The 12,294-nt window shown below is 40.2% G+C and overlaps 1 protein-coding gene across 1 annotated transcript; it reads left to right on the forward strand.

Moving 5' to 3' along the window:
• The first annotated feature begins 1,382 nt into the window (after positions 1-1,382).
• On the forward strand, positions 1,383-4,805 carry TMSB15A (thymosin beta 15A). Its single transcript, XM_067722334.1, has 3 exons — positions 1,383-1,841; positions 3,282-3,398; positions 4,370-4,805. The coding sequence occupies exons 2-3, from the start codon at positions 3,299-3,301 to the stop codon at positions 4,405-4,407; spliced, it is 138 nt and encodes a 45-aa protein (XP_067578435.1). The 5' UTR covers positions 1,383-1,841; positions 3,282-3,298; the 3' UTR covers positions 4,408-4,805.
• The last annotated feature ends 7,489 nt before the right edge of the window (positions 4,806-12,294 follow it).

The following is a 12,294-nucleotide window of genomic DNA, read 5'->3' on the forward strand; positions in this document are numbered from 1 at the left end:
GTTTCCTTAAAAATCTAAAAATAGAACTACCATATGACCCAGCAATCCCACTACTAGGCATATACCCAGAGAAAACCATAATTCAAAAAGGTACGTGCACCCCAATGTTCATTGCAGCACTATTTACAATAGCCAGGACATGGAAGCAACCTAAATGTCCATCAACAGAGGAATGGATAAAGAAGATGTGATACATATATACAATGGAATATTACTCAGCCATAAAAAGGAGTGAAATTGGGTCATTTGTAGAGACGTGGATGGACCTAGAGATTGTTGTACAGAGTGAAGTAAGTCAGAAAGAGAAAAACAAATATCATATATTAATGCATATATGTGGAGTGTGAAAAAATTGGTATAGATGATTTTATTTAGAAAGCAGAAATAGAGACACAGACATAGAGAACAAACGTATGGATACCAAGGAGGAAAGGGGGTGGTGGGTTGAATTGGGAGATTGGGATTGACATATATACACTATTTTTAAAATAAATTTATTTAAGTATTTATTTATTTTTGGCTGTGTTGGGTCTTCGTTGCTGCACATGGGCTTTCCTCTAGTTGTGGCGAGTGGGGCCTTCTCTTCATTGCGGTGCACAGCCTCTCATTGCAGTGACCTCTCTTGTTGTGGAGCACTGGCTCTAGGCGCACGGGCTTCAGTGGTTGTGGCTTGAGGGCTCTAGAGCGCAGTCTCAGTAGTTGCGGTGCATGGGCTTAGCTGAACCGTGGCATGTGGAATCTTCCCAGACCAGGGCTGGAACCCATGGCCCCTGCATTGGCAGGCGGATTCTTAACCACTGTGCCACCAGGGAAGCCCGACATATATACACTATTGATGCTACATATAAAATAGGTAACTAATGTGAAACTATTGTATAGCACAGAGAACTCTACTCAATGCTCTGTTGTGACCTAAATGGGAAGGAAATCCAAAAAAGAAGGGATATATGTATACGTATAGCTATACAAATAGCTGATTCACTTTGCTGTACAGTAGAAACTAACACAATATTCTAAAGCAACTCTACTCCAATAAAAGTTAAAAAAAAAAAAGGATGAATAGCCTCAGTAGTTTCTCTGATTACCCTAAACTGACTGCTACCATGGTCAGTGGCTGAAAATTTGAAAATAGGACTTTTACATAGGAGCGCACCAATGTCACAGAAATGCCCAGCTGTGGGGTTGAATGACCCAGAACCGGCCACCCTCTCCATGAACAGCCCTCCTCCATGACCTGGCAGAGGATTAGAACAGAGAACACTGAGCATCACTTCCAAATCACTGTTTGGTTGTCACAGCTTACGTAGGCTCCGATGGCTATAAAAAGCCAGGAGTACCTGATTACGGCTCCTTCAGCTTGGATCTCCGAGTTTCAGACGTTCAAAGCTAACTGGGTAAAACGTGTCTGCTTATTGTAGAGGCCCCTATTATCATGGAGGAGTGAGCATACTTGGGAAGAAGGCAAGTGGACCTTCAGGACGAAAGTAGTGGGAGAAGCAGGGGAAGTAGACCAGCCACCAGTCCCTGGGGGAATCAGTGGGCTTGGATGGGGTCTGGATAGGCAGATCTGGTATGACGCTATCAACACCCAGTTGCAAGGGTGAGGTCCTGAGTAGAGAGGAGACAGTGGACTCAGGTCAGCACATCTAAAGAGATGGGAGGGGCGACGAGGTGGATCTAGTATCCCTTGGGCAATCCGAGAGGACTGGAGCGGGGTCTGGGGGCGGAGCCTGTCACGCAGCTTATAACTGCTGGATTCCACACGAGGAGGTTAACCTTGTCCTGTGTGAGAAGTGGTCGCGGTGCAGCGGTCTGCCTTTCCCTGGTCTTCAAGCCTTCGGGTGAGGACGTGCGGCCCCGCCAGAGCCAGAGGACTATGGGGACAGAAGGGCGCGGCGGCCACGGGGCTGGCGTATGGGGCCTGCTGGAATTGGAGGGGCGGGGGTTGGGACGGGCGATTTGTATCTGAGCCTGATGGCGAGTCCGCGCCTTTGTCTTCGCAGCGCTGCCTTCTGCGCGCAATGCGAAATCCTCCCTGGGGCTGTCCCGGAAAGGTCCGAGGGGGGAGCCCCCAGAGCGGCCAGTCCGCTGTGGCTGCAAGTCCGAGGCTGAGGGGATGAGGAGTGTGGGGCTCAGAATGGGCCTTCTGGGGCTGGCCTTTTGCTCTTTCCCCTCCCGTGGCTGTTAGGTTGGACTGGGCTCCTGACAATGATGATAGTTATTTTAAAATATTAAGCAAATTGCTGCCAACAAAGTGGCTTATGTGCCCAGCCCTGTTATTATTTTAAGTCCCTGTTTCCCCACCTCTGGAGATTAGCAGCCGATCGCTCGTCAAAGGAGGGTCTTAGGGTGACCACAACGGAAGGGAGGCATATTCGGGACGTCTGGCTGCTTGAGGGCCTCTCCATTCTGGTCTGGGCACTAGACGTGTCTTACCCCACCAGGGTGGGGCCAGGCATGGGCAGGAGAGCTCTGCTTCGCGGGCTCAGGGGTCTCCTATTGTCTCTTCTGGACAAAGCCGGAAAGATCACAGGGCATCTCCTAGCCTCATCTCCTCCCTTCTCCCCTTGAGGAGAAAATATGGTGAAATAAAAATCAACTGTGTCTGGTTTATCCCATTCTGCTGAAGTCCTGAGTCTGATCATAATTAGCTGTGCCGTCTTACAGCGTTTACAAACTAGTGCCATAAGGAGACATCATGAGACGTGTCATTAGTTATGACGGGATTAAATCCCCTCCTTTCCTTATTGCAGCTCCTTAATCTACTGTCTTTGAAAAGGCAGATGAAATGGAAAGAAACTAGTACAACTTATGCTACCGTTTATTGTGTGCTACTCCCTAACCCCCAAGAAAAATCCCCCCCGCCAAAGTAATTGAATACAAAGTGAAGGTGCTCAAATAGTGCTATCTCCTGTTACAAATTCATTCCTGGTTAAGCCCAGTCCTTATTTTTTCTTCTATCTCTATCTGCTCTTGTGTTTCTATCACCTCCATTTGACTTTCCCTGTGATTTTTAAGTCAGACATATTGACTCCGGGTTTTAGAGCATCTTGGTTTCTAGTGCATCCTGATTCAGTGGCTTTTACTGCCTATCAGAAGTGGGGTAATGATGTGGAATTCAAAGCATTTTGATAAAACCATGGCTTTCCCAAGATATGTGCTGTTTTCTTGTTGAAAATCAGAAGATAAAATACATATTGATATTAAATGTGAGAATTTTGGATTGTGATCAATTAGTATGATAATAGTTTTTCCAGTTAAGTTAAAACATTTTTTTTCAGTCTTTCTTTTAGTCAAGATGAGTGGTAAGCCAGACTTCTCTGAAGTGGAGAAGTTTGACAGGTCAAAACTGAAGAAAACTAACACTGAAGGAAGAAGTACTCTGCCCTCGAAGGAAAGTAAGTCATGGGGCAGGGGAGTTTTTAGTGAAGAAAAGCAATGGTGAACATTCATAGGTTCAGTAAATAAACTATTCTAGTAAATTTTGCCACAAAGTAAGCAATAATTACGTAGCCACTGAATTTAATGCAATGGTTAAAAATATCAAATAGTTGTTTAATTACTTGGGTTATATAAGTTGTTCTTACATGATAAACCCAAGAAGTAATGGGGGAATAAAAAACTATTTTCTTCTTGGAAAATCACTAAAAATCACATTACAACCAATTTTGGAATATTATACTTAGCACTAGAAAAATCTTAATTTTTTCAATTTTATGGTTATTTGGAATTTTCTGCATCTAGCAATTTAGGCCCATGATCTTATTCCTAAAGAACTATACAAACTCTGCAGTTTTGGTTTTCTGTACCTGACAGCAAGATAAGGCAGAGAACAAGTTTAGATCTTGGGTGTACTTGGGCCTCCCAGACTGAAGGGATCAGTTTTGCCTTTGGGAATTACAGCCTGATGGAGAAACTCCAAGCATATTCACAAAACTAAGGGGCACTTTTTGTCATGTTGCTATTATCTGAGAGTTTCTAAGTTAGTCAAAATTGTCTGAAAGGGTGTAACTTCCTAATTATATAGTGATAGATAAATCTGAGGAAAATACTTCACTTGCTCCTCAGTCTCAGAATATTCGATGGAAAAAATGGCAACAGCATAAATCTAACTCTGAAATGGAAAAAAAGACACAGTTGATGCAGATTCTAATGTTCAGGTGGTTAACACACACACACACACACACACACACACACACACACACACAACTGAGGATTTGCAGTTAGTGCCTTGGCATTCTAAATTTAAAGCGGGTATGGTAGCCTTCAATGACTTGGCAAAGAGTGGCAAAGAACTCTCTTGGAAGAAACTGAACTTAATCTTAGGAAAATATCCTTTAATGATTGTTTGTGTTTGTCTTTTTTCCAGCTATCCAGCAGGAGAAAGAGTGTGTTCAAACATCGTAAAATGGGGATCTCCCAAGAACAAATTTCAACATTGCCTGAGTGTCTTGGTTTTAGGCATGTTTTTTGTAAACCTATGTGTTTGTAGAGATTTTAGCCATTTTCTATGTCTTCTCATCCATAATCCCTGGCTAAGAGGTCAGGAGTAGCCAAAGTTCCCTTACTTTCATTCTTAAACTTTCCATTGGTGCATAAATTCCAGCCGGCTGATGCTGTCAATAATCACACCATTGATGATATTTGTGTGTCTAGTCTTTGCATCCCTAAAGGATAAGCAACTTTTAACTTTCTACACTGGATGTCTCCATTGTTCCATAATCTTCATGAAGTGGCATGCATTTGCAGCTTCTCACAGTTTATTTCACTTCTAATGTAGTGATAAAATAATAAATATAATTATGTTGAGACTCCTGTGGTGGTCCATTCTTAGTGGTCTTCTAAGGACTGAAAGTACAAAAGGGTACTCTTCAGCCAAACAAAATGGTTGAAGGAAGGCCACTTTAGCAGAATAGTCATGTGGAAAAGGCTCTTCTCTGTCCAGGTCCAGTGGGTTCTGACTTGCTTTTTTCCATAGTTGGAATCATAGAATTTGAGAACCTTGGGAGAGGAGGTAATGTGGACTAGTATCCTTATCTTGGAGATGAGGAAATGAAAACATGGGATCTGAATTGATCTTTTAAGGTGAATAAGGATTGGGATTTAAACTGAGTTCTCTTGTTTTCTGAAAGTGTTTTTCAATTTGATGAGAGGAGACCCCCAAGGCTGGGGTTGGATAGGGAAGGGGGCAAGAAACACTTGATAACACCCACTTTGCTAAGCACATCATATCTTCTATCGAGCATAAACTCAGATATCTAATATCTGCTAATGACTTGCAGCACTGAACCTCTGGTCTGGTTCTTGTCCTGAACAGAATCCACTGTCTTATGAACCAATCATTTTTGGTGTTCATGGTAAGCACAAGGACATATAAATGGGAGTGTCCCAATCCCTGCCCATATGCAATATTTTATCACTTTCAATTTATAAAAACCAGTCATTTATAATCCCACCAGTTACAAGCATTAGCATTTGGGTGTATAACCATCCATACTCTGGTCTATTAATATATAGGCATACCTCAGGGATAGGGATATTGTGGTTCCAGACCACTCCAATAAAGCAAATACTGCAATAAAGTGGGTCACACAAAGTTTTTGGTTTCTCAGTGCATATAAAAGTTATGTTTACACTATACAGTTGACCCCTGAACAACATGGGTTTGAACTGTGAGTCCACTTATACACAGAGTTTTTTCAATAAATATGTGGAAAAATGTTTTGAGATTTGCCATAATTTGAAGAAACTCACAGACAAACCACGTAGCCTAGAAATATCAAAATATTAAGAAAAAGTTAGATATATCATGAATGCATAAAATATATGTAGATATACATATAACATAGAAAATATGTCTTAATCGATTGTTATCAACAAGGCTTCCAGTGAAGAGTAGGCTATTAGTAGTTAAGTTTTGGGCAAATCAAAAGTTATACATGGGTTTTTGACAGTTCCAGGGTCAGCTCCCCTAATTTGTGCATTTTCAAGGGACAACTGTACTGTAGTCTATTAAGCATGCAATAGAATTATGTCTAAAAAAAAACAACGTACATACCTTAAGTAAAAAGCACTTTATTGCTAAAAAAATGCTAATCATCATCTGAGCCTTCAGTGAGTCATAATCTTTTTGCTGGTGGAGGGTTTGAAATATTGCAAGAATTACCAAAATGTGACACAGGGATATGAAGTGAGCAAATTACCAAAATGTGACACAGAGACACGAAGTGAGTAAATGCTGTTGGAAAAAAATGGAGCTGATAGACTGGCTCAACATAGGGTTGCTGCAAACCTTCAATTTGTAAAAAAAAATAAAAATAAAAATAAAAAATAAAAGCAGTATCTGCAAAGCGCAATAAAATGAAGCACAATAAAATGAGATACAGATATACGTATCTTTTCCTACAAGAAAGGGATTATGCTGTTTGGACCTATTTGAAACATCAAGTATTATCTAACCACCCTTTCCTAATGGCTTACCCTCCATGGGAAGTGGAAACTGTTTTCTTTGCTAGAGCATAAACTTCCACAAGCAAAACAGTAGGTATGAGGTGACACAATCATAGCTCTTGGTGTTGTCAGAGGATTTGAGACTTGGCCAGACATGTTGGTCACCAAGACCTAACCTCTTGCTTGAAATAATTGTCCAATAGAGTTGTTCAGTCCCTTGTGGTGACCTGCTGCTTATACTGTACCTAAGCTTGCCTCCCTGTAGCTTCGATCAAATAGACTTAAGACTGTATGCTGGAGACTCACACAACATAGGTAATCCCTGCTCCAGTATTTGAAGACAGCTGTTGTGTGCCTGCTCCCATACCTCCAAGTATTCTCCTTATGACACTTCTCAGATCCTTTGGACCCAAGTTACATGCATGAGGAACCACCCTGTTTGCTGATGTGCTCAAATTTGCTCATTATTAGACCTCTTTGGATCCTGATCCTTTCACACAACACATTTACTCTCCTTCCAGTATTGCCACGTGCAAATTTGAGAAAGATGCTTTATTCCATGATAAATTCAGCAAACTCTGCATTTGTGCATTAATCACCAGATTAGGTCCATTTCAAAGGGCCTAAAGGAAAGCATGAACATCGTCAGATGAGCTGGTGTTGGACAGTAACTCCAATTGTTCAGTTGCATCTAGTAACCATTCTTTTCATTAATGTACTGATTCCACCCTGGGCAGTGTAAGTGCTGAACTGAGCGGGAGCAGATGAGGGGTATGTGGCAGGAGAAGAAAGACCTGTAGCTGCTAATTGAATACCCATACAAATATACGATGAGAAAAATGATTGCCCACCTGGAGTAGTTTTACCCTGCTTTTCTTAAATGTATAATATTGGGATACTCTTCCAGTTACTAGATTTACTTGCCTATCCAAGAGGGATAATTTTTTCCCAGTAAGTCCACTATAAGCACTGAGATTTAGGGCCTGAATCAATTTATTATTTGCAAAATTGGAGGAATGGTGTCATCAAGATGGCAACATACATCATTCCTGACTTCCTTCCCCCTCACAAGAAGACCCACTAGCAATTATCCATAGACAAGATACCATTGTGAAAATTCCAGAACACAGGGATGAGGCTGAAGCCTCACTTGGACCACAGAGACCAAGGAGGACTACACTCTGATCACATTGCCCTTCCCTCGGCTGGTAAAGCACACCAAGAGGGACCTCCTGGGCTTACAGTTTCTCCACTGGGAAAAAGAACAAAAGTGGACATCCAGCTTCTCAGTGTTGCAGGACATTTCCCAGGAAGCTCACTTGGGTCTCAATTCACAGAGATCACTGGGAAAATCTGCAGGGCTTGACAGTTGGGGGACAGATAGAGATGGAGAAGGGGAGAAGGGGTTTCAACAACAAGCACTCAGACCTAGGCAGACTGCATTCCTGCTTACAGTGGTGCTGAAGCAGGCATCCTAGTCAGTGACTCTTCCCATCTGCAGAGCTGAGCTGGTGGCCACGTCTAGCCAGGGAGCTTGGTTGACAGTTCTGCCAGATTTGGGTCCTCAGCTAATGAACCATTAGGCTGTGGAGTCCCTTGTATGGGCAGGGAAGCAAGTTCACAGCCCTACACAACTGCTGAGTATAGCCTCTAGTCTCACCTGACCAGGAAGCCTGGCCTGAGAACCCAGCCAGCAATGGAGCCCATCTTGCAGCCCTGCTTGGACAGGGAGTCAAGTATGGGTCAACACACAAATCAATATGTGACACACCACATTAACAAAATGAAGGATAAAAATCACATTAGCATCTCAATAAATGAAGAAAAAGAATTTGAAAAATTCAAATCTTTTCAAGATAAAAACTCAACAAATTAGGTATAGAAGAAATGTACCTCAACATAATAAAGACCATATTTGACAAGCCCACTGCTAACATCATACTCAACAGTGAAAAGCTGAAAGTTTTTCTTATAAGATAAGGAACAAGACAAAGCTGCACACTCTCATCACTGTACTGAAAGTTTTAGTGAATGCACAAGACAAGAAAAAAAATAGAAGGTACACAGATTGGGAAGAAGACATAAAACTGTCTTTTGTTCACAGATGACATGATAATATATGTACAAAATCTGAAAGAATCAACAAACTCCTAAACAAGTGATAATAGCAATATTGCTGGATATAAATACATATGAGTCAACTGCTTTCCTATATATCCCAATGAACAAGTCAAATTTGAAATGGAAGAAAACACACCTAGGGCTTCCCTGGTGGTGCAGTGCTTGAGAGTCTGCCTGCCGATGCAGGGGAAGCGGGTTCGTGCCCCGGTCCAGGAGGATCCCACATGCCGCGGAGCGGCTAGGCCCGTGATCCATGGCCACAGAGCCTGTGCATCCGGAGCCTGTGCTCCGCAACGGGAGAGGCCACAACGGTGAGAGGCCCATGTACTGCAAAAACAAACAAACAAAAAATCAAAACAAACAAACAAAAAAACACATCTATATTAGTACCCCAAATATAATAATTAGGTATAAACATAGCAAATTATGTGCAATATGTATATGAGTAAAACTACAAAACTCTGATGAATGAGATCAAAGAAAAACTAAGTTAATAAAGAGATATTCCATATTCATGGATAGGAAGACTCAGTATTGTCAAGATGTCAGTTCTTCCCAAATTGATGTATAGAGTCAATGAAATCCAAATCAAAATACCAGCAACTTAGTTTGCAGATATTGACAAAATGATTCTAATATTTATATGGAGAAGCTAAAGGCCTAGAATAGTTAACACAATATTGAAGGAGAAGAACAAAGTTGGAAGACTGACACCCAACTTCAAGACATACTATAAAGCTACAATAATCTAAGCAGTGTGGTATTGACAAAATAATGGGTCAATGGAATAGAATAGAGATCTCAGAAATAGACCTACATGAATATTGTCAACTGATCTTTGACAAAGGTGCAAAGGCTATAGAGTGGAGAAAAGATAGTCTCCACAATGAATGGTACTGGAATAGCTGGACATCTACATGCAAAAAAAAAATGAATACAGATACCGACCTACAGAGTTCATAAAAATTAAGTCAAAATGGATCACAGACCTAAATGTAATATACAAAACTATAAAACTCCTGTGAGATAACATAGGACAAAATCTAGATGACCTTGGGTTTGGCAATGACTTTTTAGTTGCAAAACCGTAGGCACAGTCCATGAAAGAAAGAACTGACAAACTGGACTTCATCAAAGTTAAAAACTTCCACTTTGTGAAAGACACTGTCTAGAGAATGAAATGACAAGCCACAGACTGGGAGAAAATATTTGCAATAGATATCAGATAAAAGACTGTTATCTAAAATATACAAAGAACTCTTAAAACTCAACAATCAAAACACAAACAACCTGATTTTTAAATGGACAAAAGACCTTAACAGACACCTTGCCAAAGAAGATATACAAATGGCAAATAAGCATATGAAAACTTCCACTTCATATGTCAAGAGGGACATGTAAACTAAAAAATGAGATACCACTACACATCTATCAGAATGGCAAATTCAGAACAATGACAACGTCAAATGAAGACGAGGTTATGGAGCAACAGGAACACTCAATCATTGCTAGTGGGAATGCAAAATAACATAGCCACTTTGGAAGACAGTTTGGAGGTTTCTTTCAAAACTAAACATACTCATACCATATGATCCAGTAATCATACACCTTGGTATTTACCCAAAGGAGCTGAAAACTAATATCCACACAAAACCCTGCACACAGATGTTTATAGCAGATTTATTCATAACTGACAAAACTTGGAAGCAACCATGATGTCCTTCAGTAGGTGAAAGCATAAATAAACTGTGGTATATCTGGACAATGGAATATTATTCAGAACTAAAAAGTAATGAGCTATCAAGCCATGAAAAGAAGTGGAGAGAACTTATATCCATATTACTAAGTGAAAAAAGTCAATCTGAAAAGACTACTTACTGGATAATTCCAAATAAATAACACTCTGGAAAAGGTAAAACTATGGAGACAATAAAAGATCAATGGCTGCCAGGGGTTAGGAGGAAGGGAGGGATGAATAGGCGGAGCACAGAGGATTTTTAGGGTGTAACTACTTTGTATGATATTATATTGGTGGGTACATGTTGTTATACATTTGTCCAAAACCATAGAATGTACAACACCGAGAGTGAATCCTAATGTAAACTATGGACTCTGGGTGATAATGATGTATCTCATCAATTGTAACACATGTACCACTCTGGTGGGGGATGTTGATGATGGGGGAGGCTATGCATGAATAGGGTCTGGGGGCATATGAGAAATTTTTGTAACTTCTGCTCAATTTTGCTGTGAACCTAAAAGTGCTCTATAAAATATACTCTATTTTTAAAAAGACAGTTTAACTTAAATAAATTTAGTATTAATAGAATTTCAAGCATCACTGAGGAGAGTCTTTTAAACAATGCAATTTTTGTGAGAAAAAAAATCTGTGTCATTCTGGACAATTTTTCTTTGAAACCAAGTAGAAATCCTGTTTTGTAAAAGAGAAATTGATTTCTGATCTAGAGAAACCTATGCTTTATGTATGTAAAATTTGATGTTCAAATCAAGAAAAATATACTTAACCATTTCTTTTGTGTTTTGTATGACAGCATTTTGTTTCAAAGTTGAGATTACTGAGGCAAATATCAAGAGAGGATGAGGAAGGCATTTAGATTTAGCATTTATTAGTATTATACACTCTCCAGCTAAGCAGAAACTTTACTGGCCCTCACAGCCTTTTGGACCTAGAGGGTTGGTGGAGTTTCCTTAGACTGGAAAGTTCTTGGATCTTTCCTCTATAACTGTTGTGCAAGATATCCACACTTAATTATTGACCCTAACAAGGCAGGATTGGGATGAGAATTTGATCAAATTATAGTTTTGTTTTACGAAAAGAAGTTAGTGGGTTAAAAACCTGTCAGAATAAAAGAGCAGGGTGGAATAGTGCAGGGTAGAGACATCTTTAAAAAATTTTTTTTCAAAAATTTGGAAATGGGCCAATCCAGGGGGCCTCAAATCACTGTGGTAATTGGCCAGTAAAGTGAAAAAGTAAACTAGGAGTAATGAGTGAACAATACAAGGGCCCTTAGAGTCATCTATTCCAGCACCCACACATTCTAGACGATCTTCAAGGCTCACAATTGGATTGTAATGAAGAACAAGCCAGGAATACAGTTGGAAGAACCAAACCAAAACCTAGGCTCCCTCTGAGACTTATGGTCTTGTTCCTTCACCACAAAGATTTTACAACCAGCCCTTTAAAATGATTTCTTTCCTTCTGTTAACTTTGGTTTTTTTGTTGTTGTTGTTCTTCTTTCTCTAATTGCTTTAGGTGCAAGGTTAGGTTGTTTATTCGAGATGTTTCCTGTTTCTTAAGGTGAGCTTGTATTGCTATAAACTTCCCTCTTAGAATTGCTTTTGCTGCATCCCATAGGTTTTGGGTCGTCATGTCTCCATTGTCATCTGTTTCTAGGTATTTTTTGATTTCCTCTTTGATTTCTTCAGTGATCACTTCGTTATTAAGTAGTGTATTGTTTAGCCTCCATGTGTTTGTATTTTTTACAGATCTTTTCCTGTAATTGATATCTAGTCTCATGGCGTTGTGGTCGGAAAAGATACTTGATACAATTTCAATTTTCTTAAATTTACCAAGGCTTGATTTGCGACCCAAGATATGATCTATCCTGGAGAATGTTCCATGAGCACTTGAGAAAAATGTGTATTCTGTTGTTTTTGGATGGAGTGTCCTATAAATATCAATTAAGTCCATCTTGTTTAATG

Source organism: Pseudorca crassidens, chromosome X, assembly GCF_039906515.1.
Source record: "Pseudorca crassidens isolate mPseCra1 chromosome X, mPseCra1.hap1, whole genome shotgun sequence".
NCBI lineage: Eukaryota > Metazoa > Chordata > Mammalia > Artiodactyla > Delphinidae > Pseudorca > Pseudorca crassidens.

Excerpts from the sequence above, each read along its gene's own strand:
- TMSB15A (XM_067722334.1), top strand. The coding sequence starts at position 3,299 with ATGAGTGGTAAGCCAGACTTCTCTGAAGTGGAGAAGTTTGACAGGTCA. Across the intron at positions 3,399-4,369 it reads TACTCTGCCCTCGAAGGAAA|CTATCCAGCAGGAGAAAGAG; the intron begins GTAAGTCATGGG and ends TCTTTTTTCCAG.